The sequence below is a fragment of the Drosophila miranda genome, chromosome XR (genome assembly GCF_003369915.1).
Source record: "Drosophila miranda strain MSH22 chromosome XR, D.miranda_PacBio2.1, whole genome shotgun sequence".
NCBI classification, from domain to species: domain Eukaryota; kingdom Metazoa; phylum Arthropoda; class Insecta; order Diptera; family Drosophilidae; genus Drosophila; species Drosophila miranda.
The window spans coordinates 26,941,980-26,955,613 of NC_046674.1; the positions used below are offsets into that span (position 1 = coordinate 26,941,980).

Sequence of the window (13,634 nt, forward strand, 5' to 3'; positions counted from 1 at the left end):
AAACTTCTACTTTCATTTCCTAGTAACGCTCTCAGAAAAACCAGAAAATTAGTTAGCGCTAATGCACATATGTATGTACCTCCAGCATTTAAACCAAATGGGCAGTGTAGTATGGTGTCGGAAGACAGAGCTGGACGTTCACAGCCTAAAGTCGTCGCTCTTCTCCTTGCACCGATCCGCTAAAATGAACGCTAAAATAAAACGTTTTAGACATGCTATGGAGTCGCTCCATGCAGCCCTGATCATTGATCCACGATCACCGATCCCTATCGCCAGAGCCAAATCCGGCTGCATATTGCGTTGAACGCGTGGGAGTCTCAGTTCAGATTGGTTTCGATTCGCCAGCCAGTTCCTTTCTATATGAATTTTTTTTGGGTCAGCTTATCTGTGAATATAGCCTGGGGGCTCTCATCTTCTATCTGAGCTGTACCACCTCGCACCACGCTCCTTTATCCCTCGCATTTAAGTACTTTAAGTCCTTGGATATGTACACCGCCGCGGATACGTTATATTTGTAAAATGTAATTCCTCCCAACTGCATCCTCGCAGTCTCCCCAGTTAATCAGCGAAACAGCTCCTGCTCTTATCCTGCGCCTATGCACTGCCCTACCCTACCCTACCATCATTGTAGAAACCCCCACTAGTCGTAGTTTACGGTTTAAGCGAATTTTTTTATAGTTTCTAAGTGGAAAATAAAATACAAAATCCACAACAGATTATATCATTCTTTCCTTATTCCGTCACTGCGCGAGGGGCCCGCTTAGAGTCCGTGAAGAAGAGATATCAATTGGATTGGATAATATACTAAGTATATCCCTGAGGAATTTTTTTGCATTTAACAAAACGAAATGAAAGAATTGTTTATATCGGACTATCGGTCTATCTATTATAAATAATATCTACTCGTACTCGTATTCAAAGTCAAAATTCTCGTACCATCTGCAGGGGTATAACAAGACAAGAATTCTTTAACTACGAATATGTTCAATTCCCCAGAATTTGCGCGAGTATATGAGTATACCTTTATTTATACAGGTTCAGATATTATTGGAGGGATGGATGGGCGCGATTATTATTTTTCGTACATCCAATACCAGTGACCTGGGACCTCCTTTCTGATGACCTGTGGGGAAATCTCCTGCGCCTGTGCCTGTGACTAGTCCAGGGGATCTCCGAAACCCCTTACAGAAGAGGCTAAAGGAGGAGGGAGAGGCCACACGCACACAAATGTTAGTCAGCCAAATCGAATCGAATCGGATCGTGGACAGCTTATAGTTACCTATTTTTTCGGTGGATTGCAGCTCCAGGCCAAGCAATACAACCTTATTGGTCTCTGTACAAATTGCGACTTGTGGTATTGTATTGCTGGTCCCATTTTTCCTCCCAGTTAAGAAGATTCCCGACAGCAATAGCAGGCTCTTTTGGATTGTCCATGGGATTCTTGAGCTTGCGTCCGTTGGGTTGCCCAATGGGTGGCCATGGCTCTGGCAATATCGACCTGCTGAGCTCCTCGTCGATTTTTTCCTTACGCTCCATCACTTGTTTTTTCCATGCTTCCTCCCACACAACAAGATCGTGGACAGCCTTTTCGTCAACCGGATTGCACCCTGGTCTGGGCTGCCAAGCGCTGGGGGCTAGGCAAGGTGGGGAACTATAGACTTATAACTCTGTGAATGAAATTCGAGACTGCTTTAAGTTTTTCGCTGCAGTGGATAGGATATATACATCATGTGCAGCTTACGCGATAGCCTACCGAGTATTTCTGCAGAAGATGCATCTTCTTACCTTGAAATTTCATCGTTGACGTCATTCTGCGCTTTATCCTCGAATAATGCACTGAAATATAGAATTTTTGCATAGTGTTTTGCATGAAAATGAAATGAAAATGTTCTTATAAATACCTCATAATTTCTTGCTCCATGATCTTCCTTTTTTGTTGTATACTCGCTCTGTCCTAATTCCCTGGTGTCTGTATTGTTCAGATGGCTCCTTTTAATTGAATCCTTTTTTTAACAATGAAGTGGAGTGGAAATATTGTTTTTTTACTTGTCACAAAAAATGCAACTCTGGCTTGGACTGAGCACTGGCCCAACACTGCTCAGCGTTAAGCCCAATCAAGTCACGAAACGTCTTTTAACACATATGTTCCGTGCACCGATGAACTTTTCCTGTACTGTACTGTTTTCTCCATATTCTTTGCAGAATATGCATATGTTATTATTATTATGCATACTTTGGCATATATTATGCATATGCATATACAAATATGCGTAATAATATGCAATTCATTCTTCAAAAATATGCATATTTGTATGTAAGAAAGCCAAGCCTCGAAAACCATCGATTACGATTCGCTTTTGACGCATTCATTGTACAATGTGCAGTATTAAATAAATAGTTTAAAATGGAAAAAAAAATCTCAAATATATTTTATTTTATTGAGATGTAATTGGGATGTAGATAACAGTGGCGCCATTCGGTTTTATTCATTTTCTGACAGTCTGGCAGCGCCTATTACAGCTGCTGAAGCGAACGCACCGTTATACTGTACAATGTAGGCAATGTGAAAATAATTAAATAAATCGAAAATCTCTCATTATGAGTCAAATGCTGTTAATTTTCAGTAGCTAATCGACAAATTGAGCTTGTGCTTACCACGCCGAAGCGCAATCACTTGCTTAAGGATGTTCCCCCATCCGCACCAGGTGTCAGATTCTCGGCCGCAGTGCATAGGGTACAGTTTTTAAGTCAAGTTATCGCTGTATTTTTGACCCAATAAAATGGATATATCTTATTGATCGCATCTGAACTATAAACAGATTACTCCGCTCGAAGATTATCAAGGGACAGGCTGTCTGTACGCTGCACAATAAGTCGCATTTGCTGAATTTGGATCACACAAACATTGTGCGTCTCATAATAACAGAGTCCGCTGTTGCCTTGAGTGTTATCGTTATGGAGTGTCCGTAGGATACTGGACACGCTAGCGTTGGCGTTCATCCACAGAGTGCTGTATGTGATTCGGTTGGACATTGTGGCTGCTCTGCGCTACTGTGTGCTCAACGTGCTCCGCGTGGACTTCAAGCCTGCCAAAATTTTGGTAACTGCCAGCGCAACTACATTTCCAAGCTGTGCTACATAGGGTCATACATTAAAATTGGCGAGTTTTGAGCCCGCCAGAGCCAGAGCAATGCCAGGGGCACCCTGTCTCTGCAAGCCCTGCGCTCGGATCCACTTTCAGGCGCCTCGGCCACTCCCTGGTTTGGCATGTGTCAAATGCAGTGCAGTCGCTGCAACGACTCCATCACTTACCAAGTGGTCAAGCCCTCTCCGGCGACTACCCAAGAGAGCACCCCTCGTCGGCTGTAACGTGAATTTGTACGTGAGTGAAAGCAGTTCTCGGGCGGATATATTAGCGTGCCGCAATCTAAATTTCAAAACATCGTGCAGCAGTAGCCGTGAGCTAAAGAGGAAGCACACGCAGAACAGATAAACGCTTTATTTTGATAGTCCGGCGCTATCGGATCTCAACCTAAGCTGCTGGGGGATCGAGCCTAATTTCCACACGAGCCCTATTCTTCTGAGGAATAACCTGGAGCTCATCTTGAGCAGAAGCTCTCCCGCCGGCTTGCTTTTCGGCTTATGTCGTGATTAGGTCGTGTTCGTTTGTAATTTGTTTGTATTATTTGCACTGTTTTATAAGCTTTTACCATAGCAATCTTTCCATTGATTGATTGATGATTGAATTTTACATTAGAGGCAAGACAGGTGTGGGTCAATAATTTATATTTTGTAACTTCTTTTTCGTTTAGAAGAAGTGAAGATATTTTGTTAGTTTCCTGCCTAAACAAAATACATAGGGTTCGTCTTCATGAACTCTGGCACTATCAAACGCTTTGCGTACTCCTCCTGGGGAGAACGAAACTTGGTGCAGCTGGAAGAAAAGCAGTCAAGATGACATTATCAGAACGAAAATATGAAACAATAATAATAATAATATCGCACCCAGTAAGGTAGACACGTCCACGTGCCGCAGCCAAATGTGCCAAATATGCCGGAGCCGGATAAGACACTGCGCGGTTGCAACGAGGAAACATGTGACAAAGATTGTATGTCAATTTCTGCAGTACATCAATATCCAAGTTCCCCGTATTCTCGATTACGTTGTAACGCGTCGGCTTGGCCGTCCCCTGAATCGACTGATGGCTGACCATGAAGAACTGCATCTCATTGGGATGGACAATGGTGCGATCGACGACGGTTCCCGGAACAACGTTGTTGAACTTGTTGTATTGCGATGGAACTCCGTTCGGAAAGAAGCGCGTATGATGCCGCTTAACTACAATGACGCAGCAAATCTTGGGCTTAATGTGCAGCTGAAAGGAGGCGAAGGTCGATTAGTGATATACTATACTGCAGGCGGCAGAAATTCCCCTCAACTCTTTATTCTTGATGTTGGGAAACTGGCCATCGCTTACGCCATCACGATAATAGATTATGTGCTCGGGGTAGGATTGTTGGAACTTATGATGGACACGCAAGTGCTATGTGCCATGTCCTCGATCTCCTCCAGGGCAGAGCGTTGCAAGCGATATTGCATGTTATATGAAGCCCCGAATGGATCGTGGGAGGCGGCAACACCCACCACACTGGGGATCTCTCGCTGATCGGGCGACGGATGAGTCACATCGGCACCCAAAAACATGGTGTTCTTTAGCAGACAGTGCAGGTCATCCCTTAGCTTGTGATTGGTGCCGTTAAGTTTGGAGTTGACCTTAAGTAGAATGCTACCAATAACCTGCGCGTTACATTTGCGCTCGACTGTGATCTGCTTGATGCATTGTGTAAGAATGCCGTGCTGCAGCTCAGCCTTTTGCTTCACGACATCATAAAGGTGCCCGAAATTTGGTATAATAACGAACACCACATCAAATTGATTCTTTTTGAAATAGCGGAAATGAGCATCTAGTTCACGTTCATCCTTGTAGTACAGTTTCTCGGCCTTGGCATCCAGGCACAGATTGACTTTGCGACTCTTCTGAAGAACCTGCCACGAAAATTAGGCAGGATCCTGCAATGCAATGCAAAGAACTTACCATCTTCTGAAGCTCGTCCACATACAGGTAGTTAATCTTGCCGTAGAGTATGGCCCATTTATGTGACTTTGGCTTGGGTTCAAGGAATTGCATGCCATCCATGCGCCACGAACCGTTCCTCACCGAGGCCAAATTGTTTTTGTACTCAATCTGAGGCGCATTGAGCGTGCGTGTATTCACGACGATGAAGTCACTGCCCAGACGTATGCCAAAGTGGCTGATGGTCGGGTCTAAATTGTGCCTGAAATATTCCATCAAGCGGATGATCTTGGCCTTCCTCTCGTTGGTGGAAGTGGCAGCATACTTAATCATGGCCTGATTAGCTCCATCCTTGCGCTGCGATACGATGAAAAGAAATCAAATCAGGAAATGATTTGCAGTGAAAGAAACTAGTTGAACTCACATTCAGTGTCTGCCCATCCTCAATGCGACATAATTCGATAGGCAAGTAAATGTGCTTCAACATGCAAGCAGAGAAGGTTCGGTAACTTTAAATTATACTGCCGAGACTTGTAGTACTCTGCAACGGTCATTTCTTTTCCATCCAGCTCAAATGTCTGAGTGCTAGCCGGAACCTTACAAAGCCCGTTGACTCTGAAGACGCGCGGGGCGCTGCTAAGACAGGCAGGCGGCTCGTAAATTATATTTATGCCCGTTAGGAATGATTCAATATCAGAACGCTTATAGTCAAGATTTGTGCTTTTGTCAATTTTCTGTTGCTGATACTGCTCTAAATAGTCAATGATCGTCATGGCCTTCGGAAAGGACTTGTGCGATATGTCCACATTGACAAACGGGCGATCGCCAAGCACGAATGTTTGATAGAGCCCAACCAGAGCTTCGTAGCCGTCGTTAAGATCAAAGGCACTTCTGGGCTCAGACCTTTTGAAGAAGGAGCGACCGGCGCGTATGGCGGTGTTATGACAGGGTGCTGCCAACACAACCTCCAGACACTGCAAGGCTCGCATGGGCTTGTCATATATCTTATCCTTCATATAGCTGTAAAAATGGAAAATTGCATTATGCCGATTCTCTGCCGACACATTTCGTTCAGTATAACGGTCCACTCACCTTCTCAGCGAGTTCAGATCGACCTCCAAGTCCTCCGTCTCCTTGAGTTCCAGAGTGTAATTCAGGATACGGCCATGGCGATCTGTTACCTGGACGGCAGGAAAGCAAGTTTCACTTCAAAGGTGCATCAAGCTCGGCGACAACACAACACTTACTTTTACTTCTTGGCTCTGGGAGCTGCATTTTAGCTTCACAACTGAGTAGCACGATGCACGTCCATCAAATGCGGCAATCGCACCGCCCAAGTGTTCAACTCTGTACTGCTCAAAAGCCTGACGATAGAACTTCTTAGGACGCTCTGGCGTGATCTTCACATCGTAGTGATAGGCCACCGCAGGCATTTTGTCCAAGTTAACGTCGAGATAATTGACAGATACTTGACCAGGTTTTCCCAAAGTTCCACGCGGCTGAGGCAGACCTCGTCCCTGGGCTCCTGGCCATTGGGGGAGTTCGCCTTGCGGCTGGCGAGAACTATAGAGCTGAGAGCCTCCTTGGCGTTGTTGATTACCGCCCTGTCCTCGCTGTTGTCCTGCGTGCTGTTGTCGGTTCTGTTTTTCCATAGCATTCTCACTGTTGCTTTTAATTTTGTATTTCACTTACTATTTTCTTTTACCATTTTTCTTTTTCTTTTCGATTTTATATCCTTTCCCGACGACTGAACTGTTTCGAATGACTGAAATATTTATTTCCTGTTGGCTAAACTTTTTGCTCTAAATTTGTTTGACGTATAATACTGTGCTGTGTGATCGATTCCAATAATCTTGTAGTCGAGTCTGTTTGTTTATGATTCAGTTTTATCAGGTGTGCAGTTAGTTATCGCTCAATTAAAAACTTCGACTTTCATTTCCTAGTAACGCTCTCAGAAAAACCAGAAAATTAGTTAGCGCTAATGCACATATGTATGTACCTCCAGCATTTAAACCAAATGGGCAGTGTAGTATGGTGTCGGAAGACAGAGCTGGACGTTCACAGCCTAAAGTCGTCGCTCTTCTCCTTGCACCGATCCGCTAAAATGAACGCTAAAATAAAACGTTTTAGACATGCTATGGAGTCGCTCCATGCAGCCCTGATCATTGATCCACGATCACCGATCCCAATCGCCAGAGCCAAATCCGGCTGCATATTGCGTTGAACGCGTGGGAGTCTCAGTTCAGATTGGTTTCGATTCGCCAGCCAGTTCCTATCTATATGAATTTTTTTTGGGTCAGCTTATCTGTGAATATAGCCTGGGGGCTCTCATCTTCTATCTGAGCTGTACCACCTCGCACCACGCTCCTTTATCCCTCGCATTTAAGTACTTTAAGTCCTTGGATATGTACACCGCCGCGGATACGTTATATTTGTAAAATGTAATTCCTCCCAACTGCATCCTCGCAGTCTCCCCAGTTAATCAGCGAAACAGCTCCTGCTCTTATCCTGCGCCTATGCACTGCCCTACCCTACCCTACCATCATTGTAGAAACCCCCACTAGTCGTAGTTTACGGTTTAAGCGAATTTTTTTATAGTTTCTAAGTGGAAAATAAAATACAAAATCCACAACAGATTATATCATTCTTTCCTTATTCCGTCACTGCGCGAGGGCCCGCTTAGAGTCCGTGAAGAAGAGATATCAATTGGATTGGATAATATACTAAGTATATCACTGAGGAATTTTTTTGCATTTAACAAAACGAAATGAAAGAATTGTTTATATCGGACTATCGGTCTATCTATTATAAATAATATCTACTCGTACTCGTATTCAAAGTCAAAATTCTCGTACCATCTGCAGGGGTATAACAAGACAAGAATTCTTTAACTACGAATATGTTCAATTCTCCAGAATTTGCGCGAGTATATGAGTATACCTTTATTTATACAGGTTTAGATATTATTGGAGGGATGGATGGGCGCGATTATTATTTTTCGTACATCCAATACCAGTGACCTGGGACTTCCTTTCTGATGACCTGTGGGGAAATCTCCTGCGCCTGTGCCTGTGACTAGTCCAGGGGATCTCCGAAACCCCTTACAGAAGAGGCTAAAGGAGGAGGGAGAGGCCACACGCACACAAATGTTAGTCAGCCAAATCGAATCGAATCGGATCGTGGACAGCTTATAGTTACCTATTTCTTCGGTGGATTGCAGCTCCAGGCCAAGCAATACAACCTCATTGGTCTCTGTACAAATTGCGACTTGTGGTATTGTATTGCTGGTTCCATTTTTCCTCCCAGCTAAGAAGATTCCCGACAGCGATAGCAGGCTCTTTTGGATTGTCCATGGGATGCTTGCGCTTGCGTCCGTTGGGTTGCCCAATGGGTGGCCATGGCTCTGGCAATATCGACCTGCTGAGCTCCTCGTCGATTTTTTCCTTACGCTCCATCACTTGTTTTTTCCATGCTTCCTCCCACACAAGAAGATCGTGGACAGCCTTTTCGTCAACCGGATTGCACCCTGGTCTGGGCTGCCAAGCGCTGGGGGTTAGGCAAGGTGGGGAACTATAGACTTATAACTCTGTGAATGAAACCCGAGTCTGCTTTAAGTTTTTCGCTGCAGTGGATAGGATATATACATCATGTGCAGCTTATGCGATAGCCTACCGAGTATTTCTGCAGAAGATGCATCTTCTTACCTTGAAATTTCATCGTTGACGTCATTCTGCGTTTCATTCTCGAATAATGCACTGAAATATAGAATTTTTGCATAGTGTTTTGCATGAAAATGAAATGAAAATGTTCTTTTAAATACCTCATAATTTCTTGCTCCATGATCTTCCTTTTTTGTTGTATACTCGCTCTGTCCTAATTCCCTGGTGTTTGTATTGTTCAGATGGCTCCTTTTAATTGAATCCTTTTTTTACCAATGAAGTGGAGTGGAAATATTGGTTTTTTACTTGTCACAAAAAATGCAACTCTGGCTTGGACTGAGCACTGGCCCAACACTGCTCAGCGTTAAGCCCAATCAAGTCACGAAACGTCTTTTAACACATATGTATATGTTCCGTGCACCGATGAACTTTTCCTGTACTGTACTGTTTTCTCCACTTTTTTGTTTGTTGCTGTTTGTTGATTAATTAATAATACAAAGGGGTTGCGTTATGGTTTGATCCATTCTCTATATTTTCCTAATTTTCTCACGCGGACCGCACTGAACCTATTTTATGCACTTTTATGCACTGGATCTGGCTTCGGGACCGTCTCAATTGCAGCAATATATTGCTACTTCACTTCACAGAAGGTCCAAAGGTCCTAGCCTAACGGGAATGAGTTAAAAGTATTATGGCTCTTAACGAATAGCGTGGCATATAAGACGCATTAAATTTAACAGCTAACAGCTAAGGACATCATTTCATGTCGCTTCTTGGTTCATATCCTGTGTGAACAAAATTTTCATAAAATCATAAAAGCTCCGCTTAGAGTACGACGCTACAACCGACCAACTCAATAAGGAGTTACCATCATAACCGATCATAGACATAATTTAATGCAGATAACATGGAGGAAATGAAAGAGGTAAGAGAGATGATATTTATCAACAAAAAGAACATTTTAATTTGGTAAAAAAAATATTTATATTTACATTTTAGGTTCTTGAAACGCTGAACTCAGAAGATTCTGAATCTATTGAGGTGGTAAAAGAGCTGGTAGACGCGAAGGTGCTAACATTAGCAAAGTCAATGGATTCATTTAAGGAAGCTGAAAATATTGTTCATAACATAACTGGTGGTTTTGGAATAGATTTCAAAACGTCAGAGCCTCTTAAATAATAATTTAGAGAAAATGTTGTATATTTCCCCTAGTTTACTAGTTGACAATTGTTAATCAAATTTCAATATATATATCACCTTTAAATCGTTTTTATATTATTGTGATTTGATTAACATATTATATTTGTGCATATTCTTTGCAGAATATGCATATGTTATTATTATTATGCATACTTTGGCATATATTATGCATATGCATATACAAATATGTAAGAAAGCCAAGCCTCGAAAACCATCGATTACGATTCGCTTTTGACGCATACATTGTACAATGTGCAGTATTAAATAAATAGTTTAAAATGGAAAAAATAATCTCAAATATATTTTATTTTATTGAGATGTAATTGGGATGTAGATAACAGTGGCGCCATTCGGTTTTATTCATTTTCTGACAGTCTGGCAGCGCCTATTACAGCTGCTGAAGCGAACGCACCGTTATACTGTACAATGTAGGCAATGTGAAAATAATTAAATAAATCGAAAATCTCTCATTATGAGTCAAATGCTGTTAATTTTCAGTAGCTAATCGACAAATTGAGCTTGTACTTACCACGCCGAAGCGCAATCACTTGCTTAAGGATGTTCCCCCATCCGCACCAGGTGTCAGATTCTCGGCCGCAGTGCATAGGGTACAGTTTTTAAGTCAATTTATCGCGGTATTTTTGACCCTATAAAATGGATATATCTTATTGATCGCTTCTGAACTATGAACAGATTACTCCGCTCGAAGATTATCAAGGGACAGGCTGTCTGTACGCTGCACAATAAGTCGCATTTGCTGAATTTGGATCACACAAACATTGTGCGTCTCATAATAACAGAGTCCGCTGTTGCCTTTAGTATTATCGTTATGGAGTGTCCGTAGGATACTGGACACGCTAGCGTTGGCGTTCATCCACAGAGTGCTGTATGTGATTCGGTTGGACATTGTGGCTGCTCTGCGCTACTGTGTGCTCAACGTGCTCCGCGTGGACTTCAAGCCTGCCAAAATTTTGGTAACTGCCAGCGCAACTACATTTCCAAGCTGTGCTACATAGGGTCATACATTAAAATTGGCGAGTTTTGAGCCCGCCAGAGCCAGAGCAATGCCAGGGGCACCCTGTCTCTGCAAGCCCTGCGCTCGGATCCACTTTCAGGCGCCTCGGCCACTCCCTGGTTTGGCATGTGTCAAATGCAGTGCAGTCGCTGCAACGACTCCATCACTTACCAAGTGGTCAAGCCCTCTCCGGCGACTACCCCAAGAGAGCACCCCTCGTCGGCTGTAACGTGAATTTGTACGTGAGTGAAAGCAGTTCTCGGGCGGATATGATCGCGTGCCGCAATCTAAATTTTAAAACATCGTGCAGCAGTAGCCGTTAGCTAAAGAGGAAGCACACGCAGAACAGATAAACGCTTTATTTTGATAGTCCGGCGCTATCGGATCTGAACCTAAGCTGCTGGGGGATCGAGCCTAATTTCCACACGAGCCCTATTCTTCTGAGGAATAACCTGGAGCTCATCTTATGCAGAAGCTCTCCCGCCGGCTTGCTTTTCGGCTTATGTCGTGATTAGGTCGGGTTCGTTTGTAATTTGTTTGTATTATTTGCACTGTTTTATAAGCTTTTACCATAGCAATCTTTCGATTGATTGATCTTTGATTGAATTTTACATTAGGGGCAAGACAGGTGTGGGTCAATAATTTATATTTTGTAACTTCTTTTTCGTTTAGAAGAAGTGAAGATATTTTGTTAGTTTTCTGCCTAAACAAAATACATAGGGCTCGTCTTCATGAACTCTGGCACTATCAAACGCTTTGCGTACTCCTCCTGGGGAGAACGAAACTTGGTGCAGCTGGAAGAAATGCAGTCAAGATAACATTATCAGAACGAAAATATGAAACAATAATAATAATAATAATATCGCACCCAGTAAGGTAGACACGTCCACGTGCCGCAGCCAAATGTGCCAAATATGCCGGAGCCGGATAAGACACTGCGCGGTTGCAACGAGGAAACATGTGACAAAGATTGTATGTCAATTTCTGCAGTACATCAATATCCAAGTTGCCCGTATTCTCGATTACGGTGTAACGCGTCAGCTTGGCCGTCCCCTGAATCGACTGATGGCTGACCATGAAGAACTGCATCTCATTGGGATGGACAATGGTGCGATCGACGACGGTTCCCGGAACAACGTTGTTGAACTTGTTGTATTGCGATGGAACTCCGTTCGGAAAGAAGCGCGTATGATGCCGCTTAACTACAATGACGCAGCAAATCTTGGGCTTAGTGTGCAGCTGAAAGGAGGCGAAGGTCGATTAGTGATATACAATTACAAGGTTTCTGGATGCAAGAGTTCAACTTACCTTGCTGCAGGCGGCAGAAATTCCCCTCAACTCTTTATTCTTGATGTTGGGAAACTGGCCATCGCTTACGCCATCACGATAATAGATAATGTGCTCGGGGTAGGATTGTTGGAACTTATGAGAGACACGCAAGTGCTCAAGGGTTATCGACTCCATGTCCTCGATCTCCTCCAGGGCAGAGCGTTGCAAGCGATATTGCATGTTATATGAAGCCCCGAATGGATCGTGGGAGGCGGCCACACCCACCACACTGGGGATCTCTCGCTGATCGGGCGACGGATGAGTCACATCGGCACCCAAAAACATGGTGTTCTTTAGCAGACAGTGCAGGTCATCCCTTAGCTTGTGATTGGTGCCGTTAAGTTTGGAATTGACCTTAAGTAGAATGCTACCAATAACCTGCGCGTTACATTTGCGCTCGACTGTGATCTGCTTGATGCATTGTGTAAGAATGCCGTGCTGCAGCTCAGCCTTTTGCTTCACGACATCATAAAGGTGCCCGAAATTTGGTATAATAACGAACACCACATCAAATTGATTCTTTTTGAAATAGCGGAAATGAGCATCTAGTTCACGTTCATCCTTGTAGTACAGTTTCTCGGCCTTGGCATCTAGGCACAGATTGACTTTGCGACTCTTCTGAAGAACCTGCCACGAAAATTAGGCAGGATCCTGCAATGCAATGCAAAGAACTTACCATCTTCTGAAGCTCGTCCACATACAGGTAGTTAATCTTGCCGTAGAGTATGGCCCATTTATGTGACTTTGGCTTGGGTTCAAGGAATTGCATGCCATCCATGCGCCACGAACCGTTCCTCACCGAGGCCAAATTGTTTTTGTACTCAATCTGAGGCGCATTGAGCGTGCGTGTATTCACGACGATGAAGTCACTGCCCAGACGTATGCCAAAGTGGCTGATGGTCGGGTCTAAATTGTGCCTGAAATATTCCATCAAGCGGATGATCTTGGCCTTCCTCTCGTTGGTGGAAGTGGCAGCATACTTAATCATGGCCGCCACCTGATTAGCTCCATCCTTGCGCTGCGATACGATGAAAAGAAATCAAATCAGGAAATGATTTGCAGTGAAAGAAACTAGTTGAACTCACATTCAGTGTCTGCCCATCCTCAATGCGACATAATTCGATAGGCAAGTAAATGTGCTTCAACGGCGGCCCAACATGCAAGCAGAGAAGGTTCGGAAACTTTAAATTATACTGCCGAGACTTGTAGTACTCTGCAACGGTCATTTCTTTTCCATCCAGCTCAAATGTCTGAGTGCTAGCCGGAACCTTACAAAGCCCGTTGACTCTGAAGACGCGCGGGGCGCTGCCAAGACAGGCAGGCGGCTCGTAAATTATATTTATGCCCGTTAGGAAT

The 13,634-nt window shown here is 43.7% G+C and overlaps 2 protein-coding genes and 3 pseudogenes across 2 annotated transcripts; 2 read left to right on the forward strand and 3 right to left on the reverse strand.

Moving 5' to 3' along the window:
* The first annotated feature begins 2,617 nt into the window (after positions 1-2,617).
* Positions 2,618-3,369, forward strand: LOC117186755 (annotated as a pseudogene).
* A 389-nt stretch (positions 3,370-3,758) lies between these two features.
* On the reverse strand, positions 3,759-6,875 carry LOC117185906 (annotated as a pseudogene).
* A 1,145-nt stretch (positions 6,876-8,020) lies between these two features.
* Positions 8,021-9,078, reverse strand: LOC117186815. Its single transcript, XM_033388104.1, has 4 exons — positions 8,896-9,078; positions 8,780-8,830; positions 8,274-8,621; positions 8,021-8,188 (listed from the first exon to the last, which is right to left on the reverse strand). Exons 1-3 carry the CDS (start codon positions 8,913-8,915, stop codon positions 8,318-8,320), a joined length of 375 nt encoding a protein of 124 aa, XP_033243995.1. The 5' UTR covers positions 8,916-9,078; the 3' UTR covers positions 8,021-8,188; positions 8,274-8,317.
* Positions 9,079-9,641: 563 nt separating this feature from the next.
* LOC117186079 lies at positions 9,642-11,223 on the forward strand (annotated as a pseudogene).
* A 326-nt stretch (positions 11,224-11,549) lies between these two features.
* On the reverse strand, positions 11,550-13,592 carry LOC117186804 (protein argonaute-2-like). The gene is made up of 5 exons (XM_033388091.1): positions 13,364-13,592; positions 12,955-13,296; positions 12,258-12,905; positions 11,818-12,188; positions 11,550-11,743 (listed from the first exon to the last, which is right to left on the reverse strand). The coding sequence occupies exons 1-5, from the start codon at positions 13,502-13,504 to the stop codon at positions 11,653-11,655; spliced, it is 1,593 nt and encodes a 530-aa protein (XP_033243982.1). The 5' UTR covers positions 13,505-13,592; the 3' UTR covers positions 11,550-11,652.
* Between the last annotated feature and the right edge of the window lie 42 nt (positions 13,593-13,634).